The sequence below is a fragment of the Chrysemys picta genome, chromosome 4 (assembly GCF_011386835.1).
Source record: "Chrysemys picta bellii isolate R12L10 chromosome 4, ASM1138683v2, whole genome shotgun sequence".
Lineage (NCBI taxonomy): Eukaryota > Metazoa > Chordata > Testudines > Emydidae > Chrysemys > Chrysemys picta.
Genome location: NC_088794.1, coordinates 42,107,346 through 42,128,053, shown reverse-complemented (window position 1 = coordinate 42,128,053; position 20,708 = coordinate 42,107,346). Strand labels below are relative to the sequence as shown.

At 42.5% G+C, this 20,708-nt stretch overlaps 1 protein-coding gene across 5 annotated transcripts in view; it reads right to left on the bottom strand.

Annotated features, from left to right (window-relative positions):
* USH1C (USH1 protein network component harmonin) overlaps positions 1–20,708 on the bottom strand; it is a 108,292-nt gene that overhangs the window by 62,603 nt on the left and 24,981 nt on the right. For all 5 annotated transcript variants that reach the window (XM_024110622.3, XM_024110623.3, XM_042858803.2 and 2 more), the window contains exons 5-12: positions 13,750–13,858; positions 13,610–13,634; positions 12,744–12,801; positions 11,517–11,620; positions 5,222–5,306; positions 4,978–5,037; positions 4,138–4,194; positions 208–350 (exon numbers count right to left, since the gene is read on the bottom strand). In XM_024110622.3, coding sequence (XP_023966390.2) covers positions 208–350; positions 4,138–4,194; positions 4,978–5,037; positions 5,222–5,306; positions 11,517–11,620; positions 12,744–12,801; positions 13,610–13,634; positions 13,750–13,858 — 641 coding nt within the window. The remainder of the gene's footprint in view (positions 1–207; positions 351–4,137; positions 4,195–4,977; positions 5,038–5,221; positions 5,307–11,516; positions 11,621–12,743; positions 12,802–13,609; positions 13,635–13,749; positions 13,859–20,708) is intronic.

Genomic DNA, 20,708 nt, shown 5'->3' with positions numbered 1-20,708 from the left:
CCTTGAGATGATGAATCCAGAAGGATCTTAGCTCTGAAGTTCCAAAGTGCCCACAACACCAACAGAAAAGGGAATTGGAGGAGAGCCTCTCAGCAGCAAAAGAGTTTACGTTATTAGAGAGTGTCCTCGCCATTCTTTCACAATTATTATTGCCAGTTCCAAGTGAAATGAAAGTTGAACAGATCTCCCTCCATCTAAAGCACTTACTGTCTCTCTTTCTCTTGCTGCTCTTTGAGGAGTTTGTTAGTCTCTAATGCAAGCCGCTTCTGATGCATTAACTCCTGGCGCTCCTGTTCACGAAGACTCACTTCTCGCTGCCTCTCATCCTCAGTCATGAACAGCTCTCTCCCCTGAAATCACAGCATAAAATCAAATTCATCGCTAAAAATCTGAGTTCACTTATTTCCCCTAAAAAACAAACAAAAAAACCCCACACCCTCCAAAGCTGCTACCATAAATGTACATTAAAATGCTTCCTCCTATCACTTCTACCAAGTAACACCTTCTATAACACTGTTTCCAAATAGCAATAATCAAACATGTCAGGTCTGTGAGTAACTTGGGTCCCAATCTGTGATGTGCTGAGCACCTCCTATACGGTGCCATGCACCCAGAGTTCCTGCTAAAGTCAAAGGGAGTAGAGAATGCTCATAACCTAGTCAGAAGTGCTCAGCATCTTCCAGGAGAAAGCCCTCCCCCTCCCCCGTTTTCTTCAATACCACTCATTGTAATTTATAATAGGACCATGCACACAGTGTGGAGAAACATATCCATTCTCACACCTGTTTTCTACTCCTGCCTATCCAAGTGGTGTGAACGCAATGTCAGAGGTGTTATGCCTGGGTGGATGTGCAAGCATCACTATCTCAGTATGAGTGAATAAGGATCCAAAAGGGACCGGGAGTGGGAAACAAGGCTAGTCACATCATCTTGTCTGTTTCTTTGTTCTCTTCTAGTTTGAATTTACAGTTCAATTAAAACATATGGAATATTTTCATCTAAAAACAACAGAGATAACATAATGGAGCTATTTGATGGGGGCCCTTTGTGAGTGATAGGGCAATTTCCTTCAATGTCCTTGCAAAACCTTCTTGTATTACATTTATGTGTTATGAGGATTGCATGTAACATCTCTAGGGGAAAGATGTGACCCATATTGCAACCCCAAGCAGTGCCTTTCGGGTCCATTTTTTTGAAATGAACAGGTTACATCTGATTGTGTTCTACTCCAGGGGTGAGGGCTACTACAGCTCCTCCAGGAACTAGAAAGAGTAGGTGGTGATTAGACACTATCACAATACAAATAAACAACAACAAATCTATTATGCACTTGGATCTCCATAGTGACTGAAACCTTTAGTATTTTAATATTAAAAGATTGTACTTATAGTACGTGTGGCTGTAATGGATAAATACATACACACACACAAAATATATTCCCAAACCAAACACTGCCTTTAATACTTGTTGCCCCAGGTAAAGTAAACAGAAAATAAGGGCAAAATTATACACACATACATACACACACACACACACACACACACACACACACACACACACACACACACACACACACACACACCACTTCTTGTCTCTTACAAGCAGCTGTCTAAAGTCATCCAGGGGATAAAATGCTGGTCTTTCCATGCTGATTTTTTTTTAATCTCCACATATGCTTTCCTGATGCTGCTAGAAATGTATGATGTGCAAATATTTACATTGGGCTAAGTGCATTGACTTTTAAATGGATAGACTCTTGAGGAAAAGTGATCAGATATGTGCTAAGTGCTCAGATACATTGGTGCTGGAGACCAGTATAAACCCCTAAGATACAGTAGATGGAGTATTTGGTTCTCCTACCAATGGCATGTACATTCTGGTCATTCATAAATATTTCTAGTGCTTAAAACATCAGGGAGTTTAGAAGTGTACATCTAAAATAGCTTTTTAGCTTTCATGAGAGTCACTTATGTAAAATCATTGTGCATGAAGCAGAGGATGAAGCCTATTACCCACTGTGCATGACCAAATACTAATGGCTAAGTACTGGAACCATGTTCATAGAGTAGTTCTACAACAGATGGATTTCACCCAACTCTACTCCAGAAAGCATCACACATTATCCCAATCCTAAGTGGCCTGCATTTTAATTGTTTAAATGATTATGCTGGTAGGGGATTGAGGTGACTAATCTAATAGTTTTTTCCCATCTCTAATTTCTAAGAATCTGTGATTTTATGACAAGTGACAGTGAAATTCTTATTATACTATGGGCTAAACGTTAACAATATCTGCATCTGTTTGTGTTTGCAAAAATCTGCATTTCTTCATGCACATCTGTTTGTTCAGTTGGGTACTGTCCATGCACAGCTGCCCTTTGACGTCTTTGGCCACATCATTTCGTTTCCATAGAAGCCATTATTTGGCTCTGCCCTCATAATATCCTCTTTTAGAGCCCACCCTCAAACAATCATTCACCTAAGTGCTCTGTCCTTCAAAACTGCGTCAATACAGAGACTGAGAAAACAGCAGAACAGACCTTTCAAATCCTCAAATGGCAAGAAAAACATTTTAGTTTGGCACTCTGATTTGTTGAATGTTCTTTTGTATAACTGTGCAAAGGTAATAATGCTCTTGGGAATGTAGAATGTCAACAATAACTGGTTTCTGCTGTTATCAAAGGCATTTAATCAGCCAAAAGAATACTATTTATTGTTTTGTATGCTTATGTCATGAACATTAGCCCTTAGATACTATACTAGATGTTGTTTTCCCCTATTAATTTCAGTTATACAAGAACTGGTAACAAGTAAATATTAAGGTTCATATACTGCCTGTGATCTGCACGTTATTTCAGTATTTTATTGTATGGGGCCCTAAAGTTTACTCTAAGAGGGTTTAAACAGTAGAACTATTATTCAAATCCCATTGACGTCAATGAAAATATTCAGACTGACTTCAATGGCCTTTAGATCAGGCCTTAAAAGGGCATGCTACAATTGTACAAAACATTAGAAGTGACACATTATGTTTATTAGTTGAGACAAAGGACCAAATTCATTTCTGATGCAATGCCACTGGAATTAACATTTACAATAGGAATTAATTGGCCTAGGACTTTATTGAGGCTCAATCTGCTCTCGCTTAAATCAATAGGCGTTTTGGCCATTGGTAAATATATGGGAATAGGCTCATAGTCCCAGTGTTACTCTGCTAGAGTATGCTTAGCATAATTCTCAAACAAATAATTAAAAAATGACTCCGAACTATACTAGCTTGGCCAAATCTAGCAGTGCAAAGCAAATTTTGAGACCATACAGATGGTTAGATGTGCACTATCCCAACTCCTGTCTGCATCCAGGCAGAGCTCAGTACAGCTCTGGAGCTGAGAGGGCAAACGTGGCTTTCAGCTACCCTGATCTTGGGGCTGTCAAGCCACTGGCCTGGTCCTTAGTATAAGATAGAAAAGCCTGTGGCTTGCTCTGTTTTACATTGGCTACACAGCCACTAAGGGCTATCCCAACAGCCAGGGATTAGCAGGCAGAGGGGGGTATTGGTTGCATCCTCTTTCTCCTAGAAACTGAGAAGTAACATAGGAGTCACTATTGCAGTTCTGCACCAGCAAAGGATTTCCTAGACAGACAGACTCTTTCATGGACCAATGAAGCTCGCTCAAAGGCTGCTTCATACCATCAAAGCATTCCAAAGCATCCTTAGTAGACTAGAAAATGTGGACCAGGGGGTCACACACACTAGTTTTATACACTGACTTCAATGGATTTACTTGTGATCTACACCAGTGTGAGAGTAGCATCTGGCTCCCTGACTTCAGTAGATTTACACTGGTGCAAGTGAGTGCAGAATTTGACCCATTGTCTTGCTATTAACTCGAGTTAGTGTTTTAGCTACAGTCTTTGCTGGCAAAATTTGATTTGATTTTTGTATCAGGCCTTTTTAGTGACTTCAAGCCAAAGCCTATTGAAGTATATGGAAAGATTCCTGTTGACTTTAATGGGCTTTGGATCAGGGCATTCAAAAAGGGAACATGAAGTTATGTTGAAACAAAGACTATTGTATTATTTATTATTGCCTACAGTTTTTTCGCATGCTTTCTGCTTTTATAGGTTCATTACTTACGGCTCCTGATACAACAGAGATAGTTAGGGTTCGACTGCTTTTTAACACTCTCACAGCCTACAAAAACAAAGTGAAAAAGTCAGTTTCAGTGTAAAAACGTTATGTATATAAGGAAGAAAGAAAAAGAAGTAGGATAGTTTTCCTACTCAGTTTTATAGATTTTAAGGTCAGAAGGGACTATTAGATCATCTATTCCGACCTCATGCATAACAAAGGCCATAGAATTCCATCCAATTGCACTTGTATTAAGCCAAATAACTTGTTTGGCTAAAGCGTATCTTCCAGAAAGGCATCCAAGTCTTGATTTGAAGACATCAGGAGATCAAGAATTCACCATTTCCCTTGAGAAATTTGTTCCAATGGTTAATCACCACCATTGTAAAAAAATTGTGTCTTATTCCTAACTCTAATTTGTCTGGTTTTATCCTGTAGCCATTGGCTCGTTATGCTTTTCTCCACTAAATTAAAAAGCCCTTTAGTACCCAGTATTTTCTCATCATGATGGTACTTATACACCGTAATCAAGTCATCTCTTGATCTTTTTGATCAGATAAAGAGCTCCATAGTGAATACAGGAGAGTTGGGAAGTGATAAAGGCTGGAATTTTCAAGGGACCTACTGAAAGTCAGAGGGAGTTGGGTGCCTAAATCTTCCCTAAACCCTTTTGAAAATCCTAACCTGAATTTATACGACCAACCCCATTTAGGTGGCATCACCTGGGCATCAGCACTTTTGGCGATGAAGCTAAGGCAAAATTTACACAACTGCTGTGAACTTTCTATACACATAACACTTAATATAAATATAATAATGGGGCTAAATAAAAACTCCTTTTCCCACCTCTTTGTGGTCCACATTAGAAAAATCCACTCCATTTACTTCAACAATCTGATCACCAATCTATAAGAAATAATTAAAACATAGCATATGACTTTCTTTGTTATGAGTATCCTTACATTTTTTCCCCCTTCTGCTGAAAAAGGTCACAGAACATGACTTCATCAATGGATCCCAGATCACTGTATGAAATTACTACAAAATAAAATTACCCTGTAACATCTTATTTGGAGCATAACATACTCACCTCCAGCCCCACCTCAGCAGAAAGAGAACCTGGTTTAATATTGCTGATAAAAATGCCTGGTTTTTGTGTTGGACCACTGGAAATGCTGGAGTAAGCAGAGAAAACAGATGATATAGGATAACACAATACAAAGAAGGCATCATACTTGCTGAACTAGTGTCTGCTATTAGGTTAGGTATTTTTTGATATTTGCTTCCTGTATTTCTCACTGATTTTTGAAAAACACACTGGGCCATATCCTCAGCTGATGAAACTCACCATAGCTCCACTAAATTCAATGGAACTATATTAATTTACATCAGCTAAGATGTGACCCACTGGATTTAACATTATCATTACAGCATATCTTGTCACAGCCAATATTGTTTTTCCAGTTGGTCACAATGCCTATGCACGACACTTATCACAATAAGCGGATAGGAGAGCAATGCCATGATAAAAATATTTTTGGCCAGATCCTTGGCTGATGTAAATTGGCATTGAAGTCAATGGAGCTATATCAATCTATGCCAGCTGAGCAACTATTCCATATAAAACATGTTAGCGAGTGAGTAATTGCTTGCATGTTCATTCAGGGTGCTGAGGAGATCTACACTATCACTCAGTTATGTATGACATAATATCATTCTTCAGAACTATGGACCACACCAAGAGGGAAGTCACAGGCAGGAAACCCTCTATACTCCATACTTCTGGGGTAAAAACCCTCAAGCCGCAGCTAAGAAAATATGTAGACCAAACATGGCAAAGATTTCTGAAGTATGCTGACTGACTGCTGCTTTTCCTGCATCAGGCAGATGCACTATCCATCTTTCTAAGTTTGCAACCAGCTTTATTCCCTTAATTATTCGCTTCAAGTTGTTCAGCGGCTGGATAACAAATGAAAACATGAAGAGTGCACAGAAATATAATGTTGGTCAGTACAATGTGAATGCACATTGCATAGAAATGGTATTTCATCTTATAGCGCTGGCTAACCAAAGATACAGAGACCATCTGAATAAAGATAAGTATAAGAAATAAAGGGCCAGATTTACTAAACCTATTTAGATGCTGATAGGCACCTCGTGGGAATTTCAGAAGTGCCTCAGTTAGGTGCCGAATTCCCATTGAAAGTCAATGGGTGTTAGGTGTCTACTGAGTTATGGTCCTTTTGTAAATTCCATTAGGTGCTTAGCTGGCAACGTTTCTCAAATGCGGCCACCAGGGGGTTTCCCTGCGGCCACCACAGCTTCCTGAGCAGTGATGGTGGGGCAGGAGGCTAAGCATTGGCCCCTTCCCCCTCCCTCCCTGTTCCTCCTGGATGCGCAGCCCTGCACTGCCTCTGGAGACAGATGGGGCACAACACAACACTGGAAGAGCACGGTGAGTTCTCTACTGGGGAGGGGGAGAGGGAAGCGGGGGCAATGAGACTTGGGCTTCAGCCCTGGGGTGGTTGGGCTCCAGCGGTGGGACTTAGGGAGCCTGGCTGTGCGGACGAGGAGTCCAGCCATGGAACTTCAGGAGCCAACACTCGGCTCCGGCTGAAGGGTTTCAGGTGCTGACCCCCAGCCCCAATCCCCAGTCCCGGGTGCGCAGCAGGAGGCACTGGCCCCAGGCACCGATCCCCAGCCCCAGGCACGCGGCAGCAGATGCTGGCCTCGGGTGCCAATTCCTGGCATCAAGCGCTGGCTTCGGCCCCATGGCGGTGGGCACTGACCCTTGGATCTGGCCATGCAGCCCTGGATTCCAACCTAGCTCTGGGCTCTGGCCGCATGGCAGGAGGCGCTGGCCTTGGGCTCCTACTCCCTGCCCCGGCCATGCAGCTTTTGCTCCAGGAACAGGCACTGACCCTCTCCCCGGCCATGCAGCTCCTGCCCCCAGCTCCGGGCTCTGGCCGCGGGCACTGACCCCCGGCCACACAGCAGTGGGCGCCAACCCCGGCTCCAGTGGCACAGCTGTGGGTTCACCACCCACCCTCTTCTCTCTTGGCCCCGCATCCATGCCCCCCCTCCATCACCCCTGGACCCCGTTGTCTTCCTGGCTCTGCATCTACTCCTCCATCGCCCTGGGCCCCACTGCCTCCCCCGGCCGATATCCATCCCACCATGTCCCCACTGCCTCTGCCTCCGACCCCCCCGGCCCCATCCAGGGTTTAATTTGTCCTGGAACTTGCTGAGAAAAGTGATATTAACAAACATACAAATATCACAGTAGTATTTTTATTATTGAGTCTGCAAAAAAACCCCAACCCTACATAAATTACAGTGATGTGTATATGTGTTATTTATTTGTTTTTCCTAAAGTTAATTAAGTATTTTGTCAGTGCGGCCACCAGCAAGAGTTGGTGGCCACACTCTGAGGCCACCAAAAGATGTCTTGCGAGAACCCCTGCAATGAAGTCAAGAACTTAACTGATAAGAGAACCACAGGAAAAACAAATGTATTTAATTTTCAGGGACTGAGACGTCAATAAAAAACAGAAGAGAATATATTATTTCATTATGTGATTACAGATATACAAAGGTTAAAAAGTTTAGACTCTCCATAACTGGATTTGCTGTTAGTAATTTTGTAAACTAAAGTCACAAACAGCCTTAAAACACTCCGCCTACCTTGAAGCAATAACATGTTAACATCAGTCATTTATATGCATAGGCAGAAACCATCAGTGTTGGAATGCTGTTATAAACAATTGATACATTAGAATAATTCCTATATTACAGAAAATCTAGGTGATTGCTCTGGCTTCCTCTCTACCAGGATCTAGTTAGCATTTCTCAAATGCAGCCACCGGGGCCACATGAGGCCACCTGGGGCTTTTCTTGCGGCCACAGCCTCCTGGGCTGTTATTGGGGTGGAGGGAGCCGCGGCCCCTCCCCCTCCCTGGTGCTCCTGGATGAACTGCCTTGGTGTTGGTTGCTGAGGCTACCAGCAGGGGCTGGGCCCTGTCCCCCATTTCCCCGCCAGACACATGGGGCCCAATGCTGGAGGAGCAGGTAGCCAGTAAGTTCCCCACCTTCCTGGGGCAGTGGGACTCAGCCATGAGGTGGCAGAGTGGCAGCTCTGGCTGTGGGGCTTCAAGCACCAGCCCCAGGCTCTGGCTGCGCAGCAGCAGGCCCCAGGCTCCAGCCATGCGGCTTTGGGCTCCGTCCACCAGCTGTGGCACTTCAGGCTGCAGCCCCCTGCTGCCTCCCCTGGTCACCTCTCCACCCCCATCACCCCTGGTCTCTGCTGCCTCCTCTGACCACCAATCAAGGGCTTAATTTGTTCCCAGCCTTGCCAGGGCTGAGTAAGTCTGCTCTGAAAAGTGATACTTGTATGTTTGTTAATATCACTTTTCACAACAGACTTACTAGCTAGCAATAAATAAACTACAATGATTTGGACGTGTATATGTGCATATTTATTTGTTTTTCCTAACGCTAATTAAGTATTTTAGAGAAAAGTGTGAGAGCGGCCACCAGCAGGAGTTGGTGGCCGCACTCCAAGGGCACCAAATAATTTGTCCTGGGAACCCTGTCTTAGGGCATCTAAATAGCTTTGTAAATCGGGCCCAGAGTTGATATGGCAGGAGGAGTGTATCTTCATACAGTTATAAACAGAACAATACAAAGAGCATAAAGTTGTTTTTTCTAAGCCATAAAAAGTACAACCAAAAAACATGAAGTAATATCATATTTGTTTCCTCCTACATTCTTCTAATGTCTATTACTAATTAGAATATGGCAAACTGGAGAAATTGCTATATTCAATGTTTTAAACAGTCCGTCCCGTCTCCCCGCCCTGTCAAGTCTGCACGGTTTCCTAAAAACAAACAAAAACCAAACATCCCTTCCACATTTAGTTAATTATTATTAATATGGAGTTGCTACTTTATGAATTCAAAGTTAAACATGATAGTATAAAAATTACTACCATGCACCATAAAAAAATAAGTATTTTATTATAGGTATATGGTACATTTGAGGGAATATGATAAATCATAAATGCTAACATCACATCTACATGGTGGATCTGATTCTCCACTCACAACTGATTTACACTTGGGTAACTCGGCTGATTTCAAGCTTGCTCCTGATTCACACAAGTATAAATAAGAGAATCATGCCCAGTCAGAATAGATGTTTATTTTTTAACTCATCCCATCTGTGTAATTGTAATGCCAGTCATCGATGGACAGGATTGAACTCAGGACCTCTGGAGCTTAGTACATGAGCCTCTACCACGAGCTAAAAGCCAACTGCCTGTTAGCTAAGGCTAAAGAGCAGACTTATTAATCTCTCTCTAAGTGGTCTCGGTGCCACTAGATGGGACAGAAGGTGCGTGGGTTACACAATGCTTTGCCATATAACCTTATATTATCATTCTTTCTAATTCTCTGATTTAAATTTTGTAAATCATACTATCATAGAAAGGGATGGTTCTTTTTAAAATAAATGTTATGTTCTGATTACAGAATCATTTTGTATGGGGAAAGAAAGACTACCCCCTTAACTGCTGCTACCAGCATTTAAAAAAATATATTAATCTATAGCTCAAGACATACTGTACCACATATGTTCAGCAGCAGCAGTAAATGATCCCCAACAATAAGATAACTGATTATTCTTAATTTCACAGACGATCCTTGAACTGTTCTTTGTTAGGGTATGTCTACACTATGAGCTGGGGGTGTGATACCCACACTAGCTCTGTTTGAGCTAGCATGCTAAAAGCAGGGTAGCTATGGCAGCGTGAGCAGCTCAAGGGATAACTGCCCCAAGTATTTTTCCATCCGAGACCCCAGGCACATACTCGTGGCGGCTAGCCTTTCGTGTGGCTTGTGCCACAGTGGCTACACTCCATTTTTAGTGCGCTAACTCGATCAGAGCTATCGTTAATATTTCTCCTCGAGCTGTGAATCGCACACATCTCCAGTTTGAAGAACAGACATACCCTTAAGCATGAAAAAGAGGTCAGTGTATTTATTAAGCTTTTTCTGACCAAAAAAATCACATTCAGTGCAAGTGCGCAAGATCATAGAGAGTATTAAAAGCTGTTAAGTATGGCTAAGAGCTGGTCTGTACACAAACTTGCACCAAAATAATTGTACGAGTTTTAAATCATACCTTTTGTTTTTTCAGTGCAAGTCTGGGGGTAGGCACTCATTTTTGAATACGAGTGCCCTATTTTGATTTTGCTTAAGTCGATTTAAAAAAAAATGTGAATTAAGACCAATTGAGTAATTTTGGTGCCAAAAGTAGGATGGAGAGCTTTGGAAAGAGTGAATAACATTATGACTAAGGCCATAAGAAAGTTGTGATTTCTTTTTTTGTTCAAAAGTTGCAGCGACAGTTTGTTAAAGTTGTGGTTTTGGTACATTCTTCCAAGGCATGCAGCCTGCTTTCCAAAGCAGGGCAACAGCACAGAAGAGACGTTTGGCTCTCAAAGACAGATGGAAGGGCAACTGGGCCAAATTTGAATGGCAGTGTGACCCCGTGCACCAGGACAATGACATCAATAAAAAGCAACAAAGAGTCCTGTGGCACCTTATAGACTAACAAATGTATTGGAGCATAAGCTTTCGTGGGTGAATACCCACTTCGTCAGACGCATGTAATGGAAATGCGTCTGATGAAGTGGGTATTCACCCATGAAAGCTCATGCTCCAATACATTTGTTAGTCTATAAGGTGCCACAGGACTCTTTGTTGCTTTTTACAGATCCAGACTAACATGGCTACCCCTCTGATAAATGAAATCAATGGCACTCAGGCACTTTTGAAAATTCCACTAGGCACCTATCTGCATATTTAAGTATGTAAATACCCTTTAAAAATTTAGCCTTTAGAGAACCTAAATAATTTATTTGCATTTGAAATTTGGACTTAGGCTCCTAAGTTACTTAAGTGCTTTTTAAAATGCTATCCTTAGACCCATACATTGTCAATAAAAATAAATAATTCTTTTCTTTTGATTTATAAGTAACTAAAGGAAAAAAGTTCCTATACCATGTTCTAGATGTCTTTTATGAAATAAGCTGATCACATTTTCCATTTTGAACATGGTTAAAACAAAGATAAACAGTCGTTCTTTTGTAGTGACTTAAAGATGCACCTAAATGGAGGTGCAGAATTCGGCAAGTAGACATTTATGCTGCAGTATTAAGTGTTTAAATAACACATTGTACAAAGGTATTCCCACATCTTTGTCAAAATATTAGATTGTATGTATATTTTGCTGATACTACACAAACAAAGACTGTTCTGCATTTCTCACTCCACAAATTACCAATGTTTCTTGCAAACCATATTAAATGGGACACATCTACATACCTGCATCCCATGCCCTTTGAACCAATCAAACTAATGAAGACTTTCTTCTCTTTATTGTCCCTTCCTCCAGATGAAGCGAGCCCAGCAACGCTGCCTTTTCCCTCCTATAGCAAAAGAAAGAAGGGGAAAAAGACTGCAGGTAAAATCCTGGCTCCACTGAAGCCAATAGTAAAACTCCCATTGATTTCAATGTGTCTGGATTTCACCCTACATATTTACAGGTTACACTGCTATATAGTCCAAATTCAGCCCCAGTGTAAGGACGAGCAAATACATTGACTTCAATGGAGCTGTGCCAGGACTGAATTTGACTCTTTATCTATTCGGAGAGGATTATCACAACAGTCAAGATACATCTCAGGAGGAAAGTAGAAAAAAAGTTAAAGCAAAATCATAAGAGAAAAATGATTAGCTTGTGCATATCATGCTGTAACCCATGGATGTCATTCATAGACTTATTTGTTCTTCCATTAGTCTCCCACACTCTAGGAATTTTAACCTCTAATAACACAGTTAGGGTATGTCAAATAATCTATTAAAAATTGCCTCTTGCAACATAAAGCACTGGCTTGCTGAGTCACCAAACTCAACAGAAGTTATTGATTCTTTTATTTATATTGGTAGAAACATTTCATTTCTAACACACATTTTCTGTATTACTGCTTCTAGAGCTTTTCATTTTCATATTTGTCTACTAAACTTTAGCAGTTTATTTACCATGTGCTCATCACCAGGGCATCAGAGCAAAAATATACACAAGTCTGAATTTTCCAGGAGTAGCTAGTGATATTGAGTGTTCTAGCTGAGACTCCCTGAAGGGGCTGATTTTCAGAAAGGTTGAGCATCTGCCTTCTGAAAAATCAGGCCCCTTTAAAAGCCCTCTCAATTCAGGCACCCAAAAACGAAGGCACTCAAAAACCACAAGGTACTTTTGAAAATGTAGGTGATGCTTTTTAATTATGTTTTCTATCAACCTCATCCAACTCCCACTGAAGTTAATGGAAGATTTTTCTATTGATTTTAGTAAGAGGCGGATAAGGCCACATAGGAACAGACTGGTAGGACATTAATAGCTGTTTGTTTCAGATTTCACTTAACAGGTTTTTGTACCATCAAAATAAATGCAATCACTAAAAAGATAAGTAAGGGGGTGGGGGGGAAACAAATTAAATATCGCTAAGTGTTTCCAGAGGGCATATTACTAAAATAAGATATTAGGTGTCTTACCCCAGAATCTGACACAAACTGATCCACAAATTGCCACTTAAGGGGCTCATCTGGAGAGCTAGAAGTAAAAAAACCAAAATGGTTAAATATGATGAGGAAAATGGTTTAAAAATGATGAGTATATTGAATGTGGCTTCAATCCAGCCATGTATTTTGCATCCACACATAAATGTAGGTACTATTGATAAATAATGATATTGATTTTGTAGTCAAGTACTTAGCTGTCTAAAGGACATCAGGTAAACACGCAATAATTTACATCAGTAAAGGTAGAGGTAGAGCTGGTAAAAAAAAACTATATATAATTTAGCAAACTTTTTGAAAAATTATTGGTTTTTGGAAACTTTTTTCGAAAGTCAAAAAATCTCAACCGGTTTATACAGCTAGTCAAAACATCCCTCAAAAATCTAAAAGATTTTTTTTTTTAATCAGAACATTTCAATTATTCCCCCCCGCATTGAAATTCAATTTTTCAACAAAAGTCATCATAGACCAATCATGATTTTCAAAACTTCAGCCAGCTTTAGTCAGAGGCTGCTTCTAAAACACAACCCCGAAAGTTAGGAAGATGCTAGAACTTTGGAGCATTCTGCTAAGTGAATTTGGTGCTGGAATTTGTCCGAGTTCCAGACTGATTCCACTGATAATGCAGAAAGATAAGCTTGCTTATTTAAGACAGGGAATCAGATGCATCAAATGGGGCAGTAGCCTGCCAAATCAGCCAAGGTGTATCATTTTAATCATTGATAAAGTTGGCCATTATCAACTTTCTAGAATATCAATGGTAGATAAGAGATTGCAGAGGAAATGAAGAATCTAATTTGTATGTTGGATATGAATTTAGGAAAGGGAGTGATTGTGTTTACCTTTTGACAGGTATCATGCCGATATCTGCAAGAGAAAAATATGTCAGGTAAATCTTCCTGCAGATTATGAATTAGCTACATGACATTCTCTCTGTCAGTGTGGGAACTGTAGCAACCCATGTGAATTTTGCATTACTTACGTCTTACTTTTATGGACACTATTTTCTTTGTACGGATGAGATTTATTACTTCCTCATGAGTGCATGAAGAGATGGAGTAGCCGTTTATCCGAACTATCTCATCTCCAATCTTAGAAATAAGAAATAGAAAGAAAATCTGTTATATGATTTGTTTAAAAAAGGAATCAGTGTAGAAAAGTCTCTAAGCAACTTGTGTAAACTGACAATCTCTTTGATGCAGAGGTCATGTGACTGGAAAAAGAAATGTTTTGGATAGATAGCAGAATACCTTGAAGACCTCTAGAATCTCAAGTAAAGTAGAGAATGAGATTTAACATAAGAACAGCCATACTAGGTCAGACCAAAGGTCTACCTAGCCCAGTATCGGGACTTCTGACAGTGGCCAATGCCAGGTGCCCAGAGGGAATGAACACAACAGGTAATCATCAAGTGATCCATCCCATCGCCCATTCCCAGCTTCTGGCAAACAGAGGCTACGAACACCATCCCTGCCCATCCTAGCAAACAGCCATTGATGGAGCCTATCCTCCATCAACTTATCTAGTTCTTTTTTTAACCCTGTTATAGTCTTGGCCTTCACAACATCCACTGGCAAGGAGTTCCACAGGTTGACTGTGAGATGTGTAAAAAAAATACTTCCTTTTCTTTGTTTTAAATCTGCTCCCTATTAATTTCATTTGGTGACCCCTAGTCCTTGTGTTATGAGGAGGAATAAATAGCACTTCCTTATTTACTTTCTCCACACCAGTCATGATTTTATAGACCTCTATCATATCCCCCCTTAGTCATCGCTTTTCCAAGCTGAACAGTTCCAGTAGTACTAATTTCTCCTCATATGGGAGTCATTCCATACCCCTAGTCATTTTTTGTTGCCCTTTTCTGATCCTTTTCCAATTCCAATACATCTTTTTTGAGATGGGGCGACCACATCTGCACGCAGTATTCAAGATGTGGGCATACCATGGATTTATATAGAGGCAATCTGATATTTTCTGTCTTATTATCTATCCCTTTCTTAATGATTCCCAACATTCTGTTTGCTTTTTTGGCTGCCAGTGCACATTGAGAGGATGTTTTTAGAGAACTATCCACAATGACTCCACAATCTCTTTCTTGAGTGGTAACAGCTAATCTAGACCCCATCATTTCATATATATAGTTGGGATTATGTTTTCCAATGTGCAGTACTTTGCATTTATCAATATTGAATTTCCTCTGCCATTTTGTTGCCCAGTCACCCAGTTTTGAGAGATCCTTTTGTAGCTCTTTGCAGTCTGCCTGGGACTTAACTATCTTGAGAGTTTTGTACTATCTGCAAATTGCCACCTCACTGTTTACCCCTTTTTCCAGATCATTTATGAATATGTTGAATAGAACTGGTCTCAGTACAGACCTGTTGGGGACACCACTATTTACCTCTCTCCATTCTGAAAACTGATCATTTATTCCTACCCTTTGTTTCCTATCTTTTAACCAGTTTCCAATCCATTAGAGGACCTTCCCTCTTATCCCATGACAGCTTAATTTGCTTAAGAGCCTTTGGTGAGGGACCTCCTCAAAGGCTTTCTGTTTGTTTTGGATCAGTTGAAACAGTTTGTTCTCACAAAATTAAAAATGTTTTGTTCTGATTTCAACTTTTTATATTATAATGTAATATATACGAATTTTATAATATAATAAATTTTAAAACAAAGTTGTTTTGAATAAAAAAAGGCAAAATGTCTTGTTCTAATAAGGTCAAAACAGAACATTTTGACCTTATCGGAAAACTTCTTTTGCAATTTTTTTCAAAACAAATTTTGATCTGAGTCAACATGTCCCCACAAAAAGTCCTGATTTCAGTTAAACAGCATTTTCCAACAGAAAACCATTATGTTGAAAAATATTCAGCCAGCTCCATCACTAATGCAGAGCTATGTGAAAATGATCAATTGCTACTGTATCGCATCCACCCCTTTTCTGAATTTAAGCAGTCATCAAGTTATCTTGGCTGTATTGTGGCTATTATGCACTGTACTAATTCAAATTTCAGTGCATCCTTCATCTAGCCTTCACTTTTTCACTTTCCTGATCACCACCCACTTTTTTTGGTTCACAGATCTCCAGATCTTGCAGAAAGAGTCCTGCACAATTCTTTGCCTTCCTTGCTTATGAATCCAAACATGGGTTTCTTCATGCTTATTCATGTTGAAACTCTGGTCTGATATGGCTAACATCAACCATAATGGGGCGTACAGAATTTTCCTCTGCTTGATTCCAGGACCATTTCTACCCATGCTCCCATTAACACGCTCCCCTTAGGCAACCACAAACTAATCCTCAGAGATGAGGGCATGCAAGTGACCATCAAGAAATTCTTTTAAAACAAACTACAAACATTACTCCCTACTTCCAATGTATTTTGCCTGATCTCTACAAGCAACACAACTAAATTCCTTGGGTCTATTTCTGGTCTGATCTTCCATGGCTGTCCCCATAAACTGTGCTAATATGTATTACTGTTAATAATGAACATTTATATAAAATGCGCCATTGAAGTCAATGGAAATTTTGCCATTGACTTCAACGGAGCAGGACGGTGCTCTTACCATCAAAATGTTGTGTGGCGTTTTACAGAAAAGACATTCACATATGGATATTGTTTGTAGCGCCACCTATAATTAAGTTTGCTTCACACCTTCCATTTTAAGCCCCTATTTTCAGTTGCACGTAACTTTGACAAACATCAACTGTTTGAGCTGAAATTTTCCATGCCAGGTGTCTGCCTGAGGCTGATTTTCTTTTGTTGTTGTTGAAAGCTTCAGTCAAAATGGTTCAGCAGGTTCAGAGAACAAAATGAGGGGAAAATATGTTGTTTCATCAATGTTTAAAACAGTCATACAACTGTTTCATTTAGAGGCTCTCGCATACCTATGACTTGGAGCAGGTATTGAACTTTGACAATGGAACAGGGGTGTTACCCAGATGCTTAGTTGAGGTTTGTCACCCTGATTCCATCTGTACCAGACATGCTCCATCACAGGGCTGCAGAGACCGAGCAGGACTTTGCCTGCAATTGTTCTTCCCAGCTGCCTGGGGCTGCAGTGGTGCCAGGCCCTGGAACTGAGGGCAATTCTAAGTGCTCCTTCAGCTGATGCCCAGGCAAGGTGGAGAAGGCAGCAGCCTGCCTGCAATACAGAGATATACGGAGTTTACAGGTCAGGAAGACAGACAGGAGTGAGGGGTGGGAGGAGCATCATCCATCCTGCACAGTGAATGAGGGAAGGATCCTGCAGAAAAAAATGCTATGCAATCGTGTAAATAGAGATTGTATCATAATGCACATACATGAGGACGCCACATTAAAGTTCCACAGGCAATCTTAACTCTGGCATTTCCTAACTTTTGAAAGCTTGACTTTACACCCTTAGCTTTCTTTTTAATTTAGTTTTTTTTAAATGTAATAATACATGTAATTCTATTCAATGGGCCAGATTCTACCAGTTTTACTCATACTGAGAATTATTCCTGATTTCACTGGGACTAGAGTAAGGTACTACTGCCATGCTTACTCATGTTGAAACTCTGGTCTGGTATGGCTATAAAGACTTAACTGTGCAACCCTTCCTCTAGTGCAGTGGCTCTCAAACTTTTGTACTGGTGACTCCTTTCACATAGCAAGTCTCTGAGTGTGACCCCCCTTAGAAATGAAAAACACTTTTTTATATATTTAACACTATTATAAATGCTGGAGGCAAAGCGGGGTTTGGGGTGGAGGTTGACATCTTGTGACCCCCCCATGTAATAACCTCGCAACCCCCTGAGAGGTCCCAACCCCAAGTTTGAGAACCCCTGCTCTAATGGGTGAGGACATGCTCACCTGTTTTCATTAATGGGACTCCTTGTGTCACTTTATCATGTCTTCCTATGGTAGCCTCCTTGGGGCAAAGAACATTTTATTTTGCCTCTAAAGTGCCATGCATACCTCTGACACTGTACAATAACAATAGCATATGTTGATAGCCTGAGTGTAATTGCCTCAATCGTCTCATTATTGCTTTTTTAAAAACACTGATTGGATGATACACATAAAAGAATAGGATTCCTGAGGGAAATAAAGATGTTTTCACACACAGAATGGAACAAATCCTGTCCGTTCACAACTATTAACTGATGTGCTTGCTCCACCTACTGGGCAAACAAAATCATCATCTAGGGGAAGATATGGGATGGAGTTTTCAAAAGGATCAGAACTGGCTTAATCAGGGCCGGCTCTGGCTTTTTTGCTGCCCCAGGCAAAAAAGCCTCCCGCCGCCCCCCCCCTCCCCCCCAGCGCGGCAGGGGAGGGCACCGAGCCCGGCCGCAGGCCGCTCTCCCCGACCGGCCAGAGTGCTGGGGGGAGGGCTGCGAGTCTGCCGCAGCTCCGCTGGCGGCCGGAGCCCTGGGAGGAGGGCGGAGAGCCCGGCTGGGGCTCCGCTCTCCCCGGCGGCCAGAGCGCCGCGGCTCCACTCTCCCCGGCTGCCAGAACGCCAGGGGGAGGGCAGCGAGCTGGCTGGGGCTCCGCTCTCCCCGGCTGCCAGAGCACCGGAGGGAGGGCGGAGTGGCGGCCAGAGCGCCGGGTGGAGGGCGGAGAGCCCGCCGCGGCTCCGCTCTCCCCGGTGGCCAGAGCGCCGGGGGGAGGGCGGAGTGGCGGCCAGAGTGCCGGAGGCAGGGCGGAGAGCCTGCCGTGGCTCCACTCTCCCCGGCGCCCAGAGCGCCGGAGGGAGGGCGGAGTGGCGGCCAGAGCGCCGGGAGGAGGGCGGAGAGCCCGCCATGGCTCCACTCTCCCCCGTGGCCAGAGTGCCGGGGGGAGGCCAGAGAGCCCAGCCGGGGCTCCGCTCTCCCCGGCGGCCAGAGCCGGAGTACCAAGCCGCCCCCCTCCAGGTTCCGCCCCAAGCACAAGCTTGGTGGGCTGGTCCCTGGAGCCGGCCCTGGGCTTAATGCTGCTTTCACTGAAGTCAGTGGGAGTTTTCCTATGGGCTTTAATAGGAAGAGAGCTAGGTCAGCACACAGCGCTTTGGAAATTCCATTCGTAGTCAAAAAAATTAAAATAGGTGGAGCCTCCAGTCTGGTCACCTAAATTTTTGCAGGACTACTCACTACATGGTTCCCACTACTGTCTACTTGACCCGTTCTTAAATAATCTGACCGAGATTACCTGACCCACACTAGAGTTGTGGAGGTGTAGATGGCAGCTTAGCATACATGACAGATGCTCCGTGGCACCATTGCTTGCCACAGATGCAAAGCTATAGAGGAATGGGCCAGGGAGGGATGCTCATTATCCTCCTTAAAGCCTAAGAGATAAATTTGAAGTGGCATTAACTCACATGGTCTCCTTCACTCTGGAAAATAAAGGAGGCTTTTGGGGAAGCAGTGGCTTCTATTAGCTCTGGCAGCATGACTGCAATGGAGCTGCTAGGAAGTGCAGCAGGAGGGCTCAGAGATAGTGTGAAGGCACAGGGTTTCTGTGCAAAGGGAGCTGGAATTGTGCAGATCCTTTGGAGTCCATGCAGATCCTTTGGGAAGGGTCTGAGGAATCTGCAGGGAACCACTGCTTGTTTTAGGCAGGTGGGATAGGTGAGTGATCCCGGCCCCCCAGTGGAATGATTCTAGGAAAACTCAGTAATAGAATCTTTGCAAGGTTTTCACTCATCTCAGCCCTGCCTCCCATGACTATTTCTGTAGGTCCAGGCCTCAGTGTGTAACTATTTAACCATAAACATGGAATTTTAACCTCTTTGGACTTTTGTGTTTATCCCATGTATAATCTGTACAAAATAAACAATTTCCTTTTAGAATAAGTTATTTTCCATTGGGTTAAATGGAGCCTTAGTGAGACTCAAGATAAATCAATCCAAAAGAAAATAATTTCAGGCCTAGTGCTACACAAAATATCCTCCAAGCCTTGTGAGCCTTGCAAGTTGCAAAAAACTGTAGTTCATAGAAATCCAGTGTATTCAGAGAAAGGATGAACCTAGTGTGATGGAGTGCAGTGCCACATTGAAAAATCTCAGTTCTGTGGTAGCACACTGCAAAGTCACTTTGAGTTAGGTCTGGTCTAAACAGAATTTTTGCACTAGTATAACTCATGTCAATTAGGGGCGTGATTTATGTTTAAACTAACATAGTTATACTGGCACAAAGGTACCTTATTCTGGTATAGCTTAGGCCTGGTCTACACTACGAGTTTAGGTCGACTTTAGCAACGTTAAATCGAATTAAGCCTGGACACGTCCACACGACGAAGCCCTTTTTTCCGACATAAAGGGCCCTTTAAACCGGTTTCTTTACTCCACATCCGACGAGGGGATTAGCGCTAAAATCGGCCTTTGCGGGTTGGATTTGGGGTAGTGTGGACGGAATTCGACGGTATTGGCCTCCGGGAGCTATCCCACAGTGCTTCATTGTGACCGCTCTGGACAGCACTTTCAACTCAGATGCACTGACCATGTCGACAGGAAAAGCCCCGCGAATTTTTGTATTTCATTTCCTGTTTGCCCAGCGTGGAAAGCACAGGTGACCACGCAGAGCTCATGAGCACAGGTAACCATGATGGAGTCCCAGGATCGCAAAAGAGCTCCATCATGGACCGAACAGGAGGTACGGGATCTGCTCGCCATATGGGGAGACGAATCAGTGCTAGCTGAACTCCGTAGCAGTAAACGAAATGGCAAAATATTAGAAAAGGTCTCAAAGGCCAGAGGCCATAACAGGGACGCACAGCAGTGCCACGTGAAAATTAAGGAGCTAAGGCTAGCCTACCACAAAGCCAGAGAGGCAAACGGAAGGTCCGGGGCAGAGCTGCAAACATGCCGCTTCTACGCGGAGCTGCATGCGATGCTAGGGGGTGCAGCCACCACTACCCCAACCGTGTGCTTTGACTCCGTCAATGGAGAAACATGCAACAGGAAAGCGGGTTCGGGGTACGAGGAAGAGGA